Here is a 14649-nt window from a genome sequence, read left to right as displayed (position 1 = left end):
TATAGGTCCTTGGGCTATGTGGCCTAAAACCTAGGTGCTGGATGTTGACCTTTGCTCTTGTGTAGGGCATAAACTCTAAGTTCCTTGTGTAGATCCTTGGCCTGTGTGGCCTAAAAACCTAGGTTCCTTATGTGGATCCTTTGCTCATGTGTAGAGTATAAAACCTAGGTGCTGTGTGTTGACCTTTGCTCTTATGTAGGGCATAAACTCTAGATTCCTTGTGTGGATCATTGGCCTATATGGCCTAAAACATAGGTTCCTTGTGTGGATCCTTTGCTCATGTGTAAAGCATAAAACCTGGGTGCTGTGTGTTGACCCTTGCTCCTGTGTGGGGCATAAACTTGTGTCTCGTGGAGACATGTCTAGGTTCCTTGTGTAAGTCTTAGAGTCGATCTTATGTAAGACATAAACTCTAGGTTCCTTGTGTGGATCCTTGGCCTGTGTGGCCTAAAACCCTAGGTTCCTTGTGTGGATCCTTTGCTCGTGTGTAGAGTATAAAACCTAAGTGTTGTGTATTGACCTTTGTTCTTGTGTAGGGCATAAACTCTAGGTTCCTTGTGTGGATCCTTTCCCCTCGTGGCATAAAATCCTAAGTTCCTTGTGTGGATCCTTTACTCGTGTGTAGAGCATAAAACCCGGGTGCTATCAGTTGACCCTTTCTCCTGTGTGGTGTATAAACTTGTGTCTTGTGGAGACATGTATAGGTTCCTTGTGTAGGTCCTAGAGTTGACCTTGTATAGGTTGTGAAGGTTAGAGGTGAACCTGATTTAAAACCTACGTTAGTGAAATTCGGAACACTCAAGGGTTGAGTGCGTCCGCTGGGAGTTGAGTAGGCAAGTACCCGAACCACTATAAATGACTATGTTTGGGATTGTTATTTAGGTTTTACTTTTTTGTGTTTACTTTGAATGTTCACGTGATACATGATGAAATGATTATTTAGAACTGATAAGTATCACATTCCACACACAGTCACTCATTCAATCCACTTAGACTAAGGTTATAAATTGTTTAGATTCTGCTTAGTTTGATAATTGGATCCTCTAATTGATTTGGAAACCATTAGAGTTAAAATGATGATATCTTGGCGTTTGCATATTAGATTAAGATAACGGTAATAGGATTTTTGCTTGTTATAAAATTTTATAAAAGTCCTATTCACCCCCCCTCTAGGACACTTTGACCCATTCCTACTTCTACTAAAGTGGTCTTTACCGCAATTTCACTTATGTGTTATATGGTCGATTAACCTATATCACCTGTAAATAACGTAAGATCAGGTCGATAATTCCTTAGTAATGGATATTGCCAGTCGATGAAACCAGGATATGACTTATAATAAACTAGAGTAGTAGTTCGGCCGAGAACTTGGCCTGCTACTTCTGAACCAGTTAAACAATTTGGTTATTCTTCCAATATTGTTGTGCGACAACTGGAGGTACTTCTGGACCATCCTAATATTGTTCTTCATTATACAGTTGATTTCTAGGCAAATGTTGCCTCTCAGAAATCCCTTGATTCCTGGCTTCAAGAATTATGTTCTTATTCCCAACTTCAAAATGCCTGAAATCTACTAGTGGTGGTGAATTTCTCATGTCCTGGACAGGAATGTGTTCAGGACGTCTAAAATCTACCGGTATCGATAAATTTCACACATCCTAAATTGGAGCAGGGATAAGAACATGTGGTGTATTTTGGCACAAAGGAAGTGTCTATGGCACTGGTTAAACTGGTGGTGAAGGTTTTAGATTCCCAACAGAACTTGTATCGACATGTTACTAAGGTGCAACAGGTGCTCTTTTAGTAAACAAATCCACCAACTGATTCATGCGTCTAGTGTGGCCGACGATGCAACTATTAAAGGCATCAGTCTAAACTTGTAATAATTTTATGATGTTTTGAATCCCCCTTTGCATATCAGTCTTCCTGGCTGACATAATCTCTAGAGGTTCAACCCAGGATGTTAATGGTCTATCTATATTTGGAAGAACAAGCACTAGACTTGTTGGTTAATTTCTTTGCTCGGGTATCTGTTGAACTTGCAACTCCTCGTGAGTTAGAGGCTCGTCGGCCACAACAACATTAATAAGCTGTTAAAGCATTACGACCACCTCTTTGGCTCATGATTTTAAGAAATTACTACACCAGTATGTATACTTGTGTCAATAGTGTTCGTTTTGCACAGTCATTACAAAAGGAAAATTGATGACGGCCAGGTACTATATTATGTCCCAATGGGAATGCCAAAAATGTTGGATGCTCGGTTTGTTTTCTGTCACCTGTAGTGTGCATAAGCATGCCTGAATTGATAAAACAACTCAATCCAAACCAATTAACTTTGATCTGAAGCGCTAAAATAAGCATATACATCCAATATGAATGTATATCACCAGAGTTTGAGAAGATTAGTCACTTACTTAACCACTTGTATAATTTTATAATGATCAGGAAAAAAATCAAAGGGTGAGATTCTTCCTCCGAAGATAGGTTACTTTGTGCCTTCCATAAGAAAGGACTTTCATAATACCAATGCAATCAAACAAAAGGAAAAACTTACAATTAATAATTAGGAGCAATTGCAAGAATGCGTCTCTTAAAAGTACTACATGCGTGATATTGGATAGAAAAAAAATCTAGCATATGAGTGTATATTTGGATTACAACTAAAGATTATATCTAAGAATCACTGCTACTCCTAAGATAAGGTGAGATAAAAGATAAATTGATAGATTGGTTGTTTTTTTATTGGATTATGTTTGATTGTAAACAAATATCTTATTCCGTTGGATTCCTCTATTATTTATATAGTTCTGCTATAGCTTATTGTTCAAGATCCTTCTTTCATTATTGCAACGATCACAATAATTGAAAAGCATTTTTTACATCCTTCTTTTGTTATGTTTCCTTTTTGTAGTTGTTCATCTTTTGTTGACCAAACTTTGCTTCTCTTGATTGCCTTTTGTAACTTAAACTACTCAACTGCATTTTTCTTCGCTTGTTAGACTTTTGAGTAACTCAATCATATCACTCCATGGACTATCCACTGACATGTAAAAGTGAATTTACATCGGCTATAATACCATAAAAACACTCAAAAATATTTTGAAGATCTTTTTATCTATATCCTATTTCTTATATAATGCCACATTTCACTTTCTTATGGCTTAATCTAGAATGACTATAAATAGGGTACAAGACAAATCAAATATAATTTTTGGATTCTTACCGTAGATTACTCTGGGACACGCAATTTGGGTGGTTTATTTTTAAATAGCCTGTTTTCCAAGTGGGTAATTTCTTTGGAGCTTGAGTATAGGCATCCTTCTCCACCTGAGTACCAAAGGTTTTGTTGGCCTTAGTTTGGTCGTGTGGCAACACCGAGGTCATTTTGGTCAAAAATTCCCTTTTTATTCTTTGAAACAGTGTGATGGTTGATACGCGGGCATTTGACATTTGTACGGCACTTAATATTTGTACGGTGACAAAAATTAATTGTTACTGAAACCATCTAACCTGGGGACATGTGATTTGGGTGGTTAAGTTTTAAGTGAACTATTTGCCATGTGTGCAATTTCTTTAGAGCCTGAGTATCAAGCATAGTACTCTCTCAGAGTATCGAAGTTTTCATTGGCGCTCCTTTGGTCTCCGTGGCGACTAAGGATCGCCAGCATGTGTCTCCTCTTAAGGATCACGTGTAGACGTCCAATGGTCCGAGCTGTCCATCTTTTCTTTGCGGCCCTAAATGAGATATGGTCCGAAAATCATGCCTCAGAAATGATCCTAACCTTTGATTTCCAGATTTGAACGTGAGCAGCTGTAAATGTTTCCACGTTTCTATGGTCAAAGTGTATGAGTTCAGTGTATGTTTGTTAAGGATGACCAATATAAAACATGGACGGTTCCGATCGTTAGACCATCTCAGGCACAAGAGAGCCACACATAGGGTGTACATTGAGTCAAGCTGGCCTCAGCTCGACTTGGCTCAGCCACTGGCTGACATCAGCTCAAGCTTGGCTTGGCTCAGTCCTCGAGCCTGATTGGCCAGCTTGGCTCGGTTCAATCAGCAGATTGAGTTGAGTTCGCCATTGAGGCATTTCCACAAACACCTGGACTGCACCGAGCTCTCTCATACAAAATTCAAAGGATTTTGGCATAGCCAAACAAGGAACGATGTAAATGAAAACATACATACCTAACAAAGCCAAAGAGTTGGGGAAGAGAACCTTGCTCAGCACAGCCTCCTTGCTTCCCTTTCATACTCGAGCAGGGTGAGGATGTTGCCTTCCTTGACGGGTCCCTTCATATTCCACATGATGAGTTGATTTTTGTCATCCAGGAACTTGACCCTGACCTGAGTCACCTGTCCTCTTGAACTAGTGCGGCCTATCACCATCACCACCACTGCTAGCTTCACTTGCATATCCATTCTGTGCAAGTTAGAGAGAAGAAGCGATTGCAGCAGCTGTTTAGCTCAAGTTCTTCAGCACAAACACCAGAGAGTTTCATGTACATATCTTCCTTGCCACCAGCCACACTTCGTTGAAATATTTTATCAAACACTTGGTGAGCAATATCAATGGCAAAGTAATTGAGTCACTGAACTGGTTCGAACAGAGTTCGATTCGAGCCGGATTCGATCCGAGTCGAGTCAAGCTAGGGCTTGCTCGAACTTGGCTCAAACACAATTTCGAGCTAAAAAAAACAGCTCGACTTGGCTTGAACTCAGCTTCAAACCGAGTCAAATCGAGCTTTTTCGAGTCGAGTCGGGCGACAGTTCGTGTACAACCCTAGCCACACATACTGCTCATCATCAGTCGCAACGTTTCACGTTGGTGAAAAGAACTCGTTTTGTCTCATCTGGCCTCTATCATTTACGTTGTCAGTGAGCACATTTGTAGCCGTCCGTTTTTTTCTTACATTGTGGCCCACCTGATTTACGAAAACTGTCTGATTTTAGGCCACACGATCTGACCGTGTGCCCAACATAATGAAAATCTTTGATTTTGGACATGTTTTCCGTACTGTCACGTCTGCTTTCGTCCGTTACCATAATAATCAAAACATGGTTAGGCATAGTACCTTTTTGAGACCTGGGCATACGATGGAATGGTGCATGTGACTGATGGGGTAGATGTTCGAAACGCATCACGGTGGGGCCCACACAGCTCGACCTCATGGGAGGGACCCGTGAGGTCGAGCGCATAGTACCTTTTCCCACATATATATATATATATATATATATATATATATATATATATATATATATATATATATATATATATATATATATATATATTAACAACAATAAGTACGCAAGAAGCGAAAATGCAAAGCGTCGTTCTCATTTTGGGTAGCATTGAAATTTCGGTTTCCAGCACACTAAGCAAAGCGTGTAATGGATTTCACGCAGGATTCTCGGCACCTCTCGAAAGGGTTTTGACAGAGTGCGGGCCCCACATCATGGTACCAAGTCGGTTGGCGTCGATCTGGGCCATTCATTAGTTACTGAACACTGATCTGAGCATGGTCTACACCAAAAATCTGTGTAGTATATACTCATCAAGTGGACGTCCTTTTTATTTATCATATGTGGTTCAGGGCATGTGCAGTGTACACCACCAGACATGCGTGCCATCCAACGGTACATTCTATCACTGTACAGTGCACGCAGGACTATTTTTTGAAGGGAAATGGCACATGGAATTGATATCTCTACCTACTGATATTGATAGATAAGGCCTTTTTTTTTTCCTCTTACATTTGCTAATACAGTACCCAAAGTATGAAGTCTGTGTAATTATTATCAACAAGTTTTCATGAAGCTTAAATCTGCACCTACCGATATTGATAGATGAACCCTTTTTTCGTGCAATTTGTAATGCAGTAACAGTAGTACAAAGGCAAGGGGTTTCTATCAATCAGATTGTTTGTAATAGAGGCGTCACCAAACTTTTGAGCTCCAATAAACCTATGTTCCACTGTTTAAACTCCACGGCCTAACTATCCCTAGTCCTGGAATCATACTGGAGCAACATGAAATTGATATTATTTGACACTACCAAAAAATTGGCTAGCGATGGCTAAAATTTGTCAGCATCGCCGACGGCTAAAATCCGTCGGCGAAACCCAATTATCTGTCGCCCTCCCACATGTTTTGAATGGTCGACATCCAACCGTCTGATGTTTTCTCAGTTTGTGATCTATCCGAGATTTAATTAGGGTTGAGTTTTGGGGATCGATCCCAAAATAATGTGTAGAAATGGATGGACGGAGTGGATGAAACATATCCATCATGATGGGGCCCATAGAGCCCTCCCCTTTCCAAAGCTTTGTTTACCGTTTTATTGTTACGTAAAAAATCTGTGAGTTTTGTAAAGAATGTAAAATAGTGGTGACTCGTTCATGAAAATAGTGGCAATGATATAAAGTTATCCAGACCATTGAAATAATCCGTCTAGTTGTAGATGTTTAATATTTATGATTTTCTTATATAATACAATCTTAACCATCTAGAAAATGGTCCATCTTGCATATACGATTGTTAATAGACTTTTTGTTATAAACAGTAGTAAATGCATACTGTTTCATATTTCAAAATTTTATATTATTCAGAAAAGGATTTGTAAAATTATGAGCGCCTTCACTCTCTTTTCACATTTTCAACTTCTTCCTTTGAGCGGCATGGCGTCTTCTTCCTTCGAGTGGCGCTTGGAGACGGCCATTGCACTGACCCCCACCACCAGGATCCTGGTCCCCTGCATCTTGGTTGCTGTGATGTAGAAGAGAGCGTCAGTGAAGAATCCAATCTCGGCTATCATGATTGCTGTGAAATGGTAGAGATGGGTCTTTGCATTGTCGAGTGCTGAGACGATGGCGAGCGTCCTTTGTCCTTGAGACATTGCTAATCAATCTCAGCTGTCTGATTGTCTTACCAAGCTGGGCCAAATAGGTGTCGAGGATTGTGTGTTGGAGATGGAATGGTGGTGTTGGAAGGGTGTTTTGCATAACAGAAATTGCAGTTAGAGGTGATAGGGTGCGTTTGGGTGCTGGTTTCCGTTTTATCTGGATTGCGTTTAGGAGAGGTGGATAATTCCACACGTGTGTTGGAGCTGTAGGTGCATCTTCTAACTGTTACACATTTGTGAGATCTTAGCTTTCAATCAAGTGATCTACACTGTTTAGATGTTCTCAGTGATTATTTATTTATTTATCATTTTCTCAATGTTTGCCTCAATCAATGAAATTATTTTGAATATTGGTGATAATATTGGCCATGTTAATATATGTTCTTATATCCCCTTGTCATCGATGCATATACAATGACCAACTATTGACTGAGATTCAAATCTCACCAACTGTACATGTGGGTCCTTGTTATAGGCTGTACTTATGGTGGGCCCCATTGTGATATGGGATTCTATCCATCTGCTTTGGCCCCTCTTAAAAGTGGAACATGACTATAGTTGGGTAGTTCAGATCATCCTATTCTAACCATCCGATCTGGCCTCTTAAAAGTGGAACATGACTATAATTGGGTAGTTCAGATCATCATCTACATGAATTTATAGGGCGTGGACCATCCCATGATAGACCTCAAGAAAAGATTGTGTCAGAGACACTGTTCTCTGTATCTGACTTTAAAATCATACAGAGTGAACTCTTCCTCATTACCTTGACGGCTCATCTGATCTGGTCCTGATAGTGGATGATTCATGGCCCAAAAATCACATTAATGACTATCCACATGTGGGGAAGCGGATTGCATCCCGTCCCCGCCTGGATAGACTCGGTCAGGCAGGGGCCTGGGGCAGATCCCTGACTGTGGGGCCCACCTTGATGTATGTACCTTACAACCAGGCATTCCATCCAATTTCACTGCTCATTTTAGGACATGATGCCAAAAATGAAGTAGATCCAAATCTTAGGTGAACCACACCACAGGAAACAACGGTGATTAAATACCCACCATGAAAAACTTCCTGGGGCCACTGAAATTTTTATTTACCATCCAACTCATTGATAAGGTCACAAAGCTTTGGATGAAGGGACCACACAAATATCAGCTTGATCGAAAACTTTTGTGGCCCATAAGAAGTTTTTAATGGTCAATCATAACTGTTTCCTGTGATGTGGTCCAATAGATATTTGGATACACTTCCTTTTTGGAATCATGCCTTAAAATAATCTGTCAAAACGGATGAAGGTGTGGATGTAAGGCACATAAATCATAGTGAGCCCCACAGGATATTGTGTCTTGTTTTGGGAATCATTCCCATTTCAGTTAAAATTCCAAAAGCATTTTTATTTGCAGCTGTAAAACCATATTTTGTTTAAATTCTTACTGAAGAGAATGTCAATGCGATTTGAGTGCCTACCTCTCATTGTGAATACTAGAAGCATCATTATAGTTTCTGGTCTTCTCACAGTTAAACCATATTTTGTTTGAATCATGAGTAATAAGGGCTCAGCCCACTCGGATTGACTTGTCTTGTCTTGTCTAGAGTCTGAGTTGCGCAGGCCTTGTCCCAAGTCTCAAAACCATGGTTTAAATGATTGCTGAATAGAATGCAACGACCATTTGTGGATAGTCATCATCGTGAATGCTTAAGAATTGTCTTCATTTGTCGCCATTTGCGTTTTAATCATATAACTCATTTTGTTTTTTGTTTTTTTACACATGTACACACCCCCACACACTCAACCGTAGTGGGATTTTACCACCTGTGGGCACTCGAACCCTTGACTGGGTGTTGAAACTCCTGATGTTATTCTGAACGCGTAGAACATAAGCATGAGATCAAAAAACCATCCATTTCATGCTCCCAATGGTAACTTGAAACTCCTGATGTTATTCTGAACACGTAGAACATAAGCATGAGATCAAAAAACCATCCATTTCATGCTCCCAATGGTAACTGAACTATATATATATATATATAAGTTCCTTTTTTATTTTATTTTAAAAGTAGCATTTAGATTGTTCTCACTAGTTACTTGGTGAACACCTGATAAAAACTAGCTTAGCTAAGTGAGAGAAGGCTCAAAATTTTCTGTAAACACTTATGTATGCCATTTAAGTTGTATGTCTAGCTATTTGGCATGTAGGGATCACCATGGTATTTGTATGACATCTTGCCTATATATGTTAAGGTTCTCCCACTATGAAAATGGGATGCCCAAAAAATCAAGAGGATCCAACTATCAAGTGGGGTACACAATAGAAAACAGCAAACAACCACACTAAAAGCACTACATTCATAAAGGGGATATTTAATGGTTGAATTGAGTTGATTTTTGAGCTTCATGGTGGGATAACCTACTGTAGTTGTGCCTTAGAAAGCTAATAGTATTAGACCTAAATTAATAAGCAATATGCATTTACCTTTTGAATTAATCTTTTTGCAACATGCTTATAAGTGTTTAAGAGTATAACCTCTGATGCTCTTGGTTTTCTCTTTAAAGATGAATGGAGGAATGTTCTATAGGAGTTATTTTTTAACCACTTTTATTATTATTATTACTATTATTATTATTATTATTTTAATGTTTCTCTAAATGATTTCTAGATTCTTAATGCAAGCAGTAAAAGCTTTCACAATTCGTCTACAAGTTCATTGTTAGAAGCTTAGAGATGCCCTTTCTGTCATTTGATATTGGTTTTTCTTTTTGCAATTTATCATTTTTAATTATTTTTTGGCTTTATCAACCTGTTCAAGGTTTCAGAGGATTACATCCTATTTTTGTTTGAGGCCTTTTGTTTTAAGGTGTCCAAGATGTAGTAGTTTTCTTCTTCATCTTCTTTTTTTTTTTTCCATGGGTTGTTGGCTGGATTGCTTAGGAAAGCTACATATAAAACAACACGACTTGGGTCATTTAGGTGAAGCTCTTGCACATGAAGTACAAATATGTTAGACTGTGTATGATGTTTTTGAGATAAATATGTTTTCTGTACTAATTTATAGTTATGCTTAAAAAACTATTGAAATAATTGATTGTGTTTCACTATAACCCATTTCTTCTTAGATGTTCCGTCATGATACAATTACAATTAGTATTTGTAATGTCCCAGAAAAATCCGTACAAAGACCCGAGTACAACTTTAGGCAGAACAACCAAGGACCGCATCCTGTCATGTAATTTATACGAAATTTAGTTAAGTACTAAATAATTGGTGGATTAAACTTGGGCCACCATTTTCACAAATGGGGAGGCCTGAAATCATGAGTACCGCCGACTTAATACCACCTAAAGACTTAGGAGAAATCCCAAGGGTTTGTCGCTCTTGGGAGTACATTGAAACTCAGTAACGGACCATGACCACACGTCTAGGGTCCGATGAATGCTAAATTATAAGAAGATGTCCGTCCTCCTGGGCTTCACAACCATTACTTGAATCAAGCCCAAATAGTGTCTAGAAATATCCAACTTGAGCCCCGAGTGAAGTGCGTGAGAAACGTGAATATCTTTATAAAATGAATTGAAACTTAAGTGAATTGAGCCGTTCACTCTCGCGCAAAGTTGAAGAATAGAGACCATTAGTTTGTGACCAAACTTCACCCATGGGGAAAGGAAAATTCCCTGCACACATCTGTATAACCGTGGCCCCGATCGGACACGGATGACCGTTGATCTGACGTAGGCTCTCCACGGTCAATTAGCTTATTCGATCACATCGAAACCATGTCCTAGCATGGATCCATTGTCAGGGACCATACCCTATGATGTAGATGAGTAGTGGGCCTCCCTATGAGCCCTATTCGTCAGAAACAATCGCCCACAGGGTATAAACAATGTATAAGGTGACCCTGGGGCCATTTGCATCGCATCTGGGCCTATAAGTAGCCTTCATTTCACCCCTTCTCTCTCATATACGAATTTTGCAAAACCCTAAGGGAGAGAGAAGAGAAAAGAGAGAGAAATAGGAAGAGGAAGCTTGGGGAAATTGCTGAAACTGTGGGAAGTCTTCTCCCACGTATCCATGTGCCAAATCGTCGCCTTCTTTCACTATTCGAACCTCTTTCGACTACGATTTTAGGTAAGAAATAGCAACCCTAATATCGTGATAAGACTTCGGGATAGTTTTCGGTAACTTAGCTAACCAATTCCATCATTTAGGTGCCCAACGTTTCATTTGTGGAAACGTAGAGTTTGGACCGAGTCCGAGTCGAGCAACCTAACGAAAGGTGCGGACTATAATCGCTTAGGTTAGAGTTTATCAATGCTTTCATGACAACTAATGATTTATATCTATCTTGATTGCAGTCGTATTGTCTTAAATGCATTAATTTTGGTATGAAATACACCTGTGAATTGTATTAAGTGAATGATGCACCCTATGTGTTTGTTGAAATGTTTGAATGAACAATTGAAAATGATTTGTGCTTGCTATGATTCCTAACCTAGGATTCATCATCGTCTTTGTATGAAAAATTGATAAAACATATGTTGTAACTAATGTAAACCATGTGTTCGATAAATTGTCTAAATGAGAAATTGTTGATGATTTGTATTTACTATAAGTGTTAAGATAGGATTCCCTGTTGTATTATGCATATGTATGTTTTCCTCTATGAAATCGATTGATAAAATGCGAGTTATATTTGACATGGCCTGTGTTTGATGAAATGCCCAAATGACAATCCACTTTAATTATTTTGTTGAATATCGGAAGAATTATTACACCTGGTTATTAGTTGCATTTGAGTAGGATTGAGGCTATGAACATAGCCCTGACAATCGGTAAAAGTCCCTGTTCGGGCACTATGCCAAAACAGCGAAAAAAGGATGGTCCAAAATCATCTCAAATGACCAAAAAGGACGGTCATGGACCGTCACATGGGCCGTCAAATTTTGATGTATCGTATTACTTAAAGAACGGTCGAAAACTGTCATTCTTATTGACGAAAAAAGGATAGTCATAGACCCTCAAAAAGGACGGTCATGGACCTTCTCTGATGAGCCTTCAAAGGACGGCCATGGACTGTCCTTAGAAAGGACGGTCATGAACCATCCTTAAAAAGGACTATCATGGACTGTCTCTGATGAGCCTTCAGAGAATGGCCATGGACCGTCCTTTAAAAGGACAGTCATGGACCGTCCTTAAAAAGGACTGTCATGGACCGTCTCTTATGAGCCTTCAAAGGACGGCCATGGACCGTCCTTAAAAAGGACGGTCATAGACCGTCCCTTATGAGCCTTCAAAGTACATTTTCAAATTTGAGAGGGTCAATATACACCTGTTACAATATATTTCATCGTATTTTTCCTGATATACACCTGTTATATAATATATTTCATCATATTCACATTCACATCCATCTAAACCCAAACTATGTAAATCTAACATAAACTACATTCATCCAAACATAAACTATATCCATCCAAACACAAATAATCTTATCCACATTACATTCATCCACGCATAAATACATAAAAGTTTAACATCATAAAAAAAAGGAAAAAAATCAGCAACAATTTTCTTTTTGTCTTTCATCTAAAAAAAATATTAAACCAACAAAACATTATAATTCAGAATCATGAAGAATTGCATAAACTTCTTCCAAAAAAGTGGGCACTTTTTAAAAATAAAACTGATCATTAAAATAATACTAATGCAAGCAAATAATGTAAAAAAATGTTTCAATTCAAGTAATTAGAAACAACAATAAAAAATTAAAGCTTTGTAAAAAGGGGCATGTGTTAAAAGGGATACATTCTTGTTTGTTGCCATGTGAATGGGCTACAATTCAAGTTAATAGAAACAACAACAAAAATTAAAGCTTTGTAAAAAGGGGCATGTGTTAAAAGGGATACGTTCTTGTTTCTTGCCATGTGATTGGGCTACATTATTACAGCAATCGGGTTCGGGTTCGGGATTGGGTTTAGGTTTGGGTTTTCAAGTTTAGGTTCAGGTTTAGGTTAGGGAGTTGAGATTAGGATTAGGTGTAGGTCTAGGTTTAGGGATTTGAGAATACATATAGGTTTTAGGTTTAGGTTTAGGTTTTAGGTTTTAGGTTTTAGGTTTAGGTTTAGGTTTATGTTTAGGTTTTAGGTTTTAGGTTATAAGTTTAGGTTATAGGTTATAGGTTATAGGTTATAGGTTAAGGTTTAGGTTATAGGTTTTGGTTTAGGTTTAGGTTTAAGTTTCGGTTATAGGTTTAGGTTAAGGTTAAGGTTTTAGTTATAGGTTATAGTATATAGGTTATAGCTTTAGGGAATTCAGAATAGGTTAAGGTTAAGGTTTAGGTTTAAGAAATCGGGTCCGAGTTCGGGATCGGGTTTAGGTTTGGGTTTTCAAGTTTAGGTTTAAGTTTAGGTTAGGGAGTTGAGATTAGGATTAGGTGTAGGTTTAGGTTTAAGGATTTGAAAATTCATTTCGGTTTTAGGTTTAGGTTTAGATTTTAGGCTTAGGTTTAGGATATAGGTTTAGGTTATAAGTATAGGTTATAGGTCTAGGTTTAGGTTAGATTATAGGTTAAGGTTTAGGGAATTGAGAATAGGTTAAGGTTTAGGTTTAGGAAATCGGGTTCGGGTTCGGGATCGGGTTTAGGTTTGGGTTTTCAAGTTTAGGATTAGGTTTAGGTTAGGGAGTTGAGATTAGGATTAGGTGTAGGTTTAGGTTTAGGGATTTGAGAATACATTTAGGTTTTAGGTTTTGGTTTAGGTTATAGGATATAGGTTTAGGTTTAGGTTTAGGTTAAGGTTTAGGCTTAGGTTTAGGTTAGGTTGTAAGCTATTGGTTTAGAGAATTGAGAATAGGTTAATGTTTAGGTTTAAGAAATCGGGTTCGGGTTCAGGATCAGGTTTAGGTTTAAGTTTAGGTTAGGGAGTTGAGATTAGGATTAGGTGTCGGTTTAGGTTTAGGGATTTGAGAATACATTTAGGTTTTACGTTTAGGTTTAGGTTATAGGTTATAGGTTTAGATTTAGGTTTAGGTTAAGGTTTAGGTTTAGGTTTAGGTTTAGGTTTAGGTTATAAGCTATTGGTTTAGGGAATTGAGAATAGGTTAAGGTTTAAGTTTAGGAAATCGGGTTCAGGTTCGGGATCGGGTTTAGGTTTGGGTTTTCAAGTTTAGGTTTAGGTTTAGGTTAGGGAATTGAGATTAGGATTAGGTGTAGGTTTAGGTTTAGGGATTTGAGAATACATTAGGTTTTAGGTTTAGGTTTAGGTTATAGGTCATAGGATTAGGTTTAGGTTTAGGTGTAGATTATAAGCTATAGGTTTAGGGAATTGAGAATAGGTTAAGGTTTAGGTTTAGGAAATCGGGTTTGGGATCGGGATCGGGTTTAGGCTTATGTTTTCAAGTTTAGGTTTAGGTTTAGGTTAGGGAGTTGAGATTAGGATTAGGTGTAGGTTTAGGTTAGGGGATTTAAGAATACATTTAGGTTTTAGGTTTAGGTTATAGGTTAGAGGTTATAGGTTTAGGTTTAGGGTTAGGGTTAGGGTTAGGTTTAGGTTATAAGCTATAGGTTTTGGGAATTCAGAATAGGTTAAGGTTTAGGTTTAGAAAATCGGGTTCGGGTTCGGGATCGGGTTTAAGTTTGGGTTTTCAAGTTTAGGTTTAGGTTAGGGAGTTGAGGTTAGGATTAGGTGTAGGTTTAGGTTTAGGGATTTGAGAATACATTTAGGTTTTGGGTTTAGGTTTAGGTT

General features: G+C 38.4%; 1 protein-coding gene across 1 annotated transcript; it reads right to left on the bottom strand.

The window, feature by feature from the left end:
- Positions 1-4181: 4181 nt before the first annotated feature.
- LOC131254931 (small ribosomal subunit protein eS28-like) lies at positions 4182-4494 on the bottom strand. The gene has a single exon (XM_058255660.1). The coding sequence runs from the start codon at positions 4424-4426 to the stop codon at positions 4229-4231; it is 198 nt and encodes a 65-aa protein (XP_058111643.1). The 5' UTR covers positions 4427-4494; the 3' UTR covers positions 4182-4228.
- Positions 4495-14649: the final 10155 nt, after the last annotated feature.

This window comes from Magnolia sinica, chromosome 1 (genome assembly GCF_029962835.1).
Source record: "Magnolia sinica isolate HGM2019 chromosome 1, MsV1, whole genome shotgun sequence".
Taxonomy (NCBI): domain Eukaryota; kingdom Viridiplantae; phylum Streptophyta; class Magnoliopsida; order Magnoliales; family Magnoliaceae; genus Magnolia; species Magnolia sinica.
Note: the sequence above shows the minus strand (reverse complement) of the source record. Positions and strands in the feature narration are given on the sequence as shown.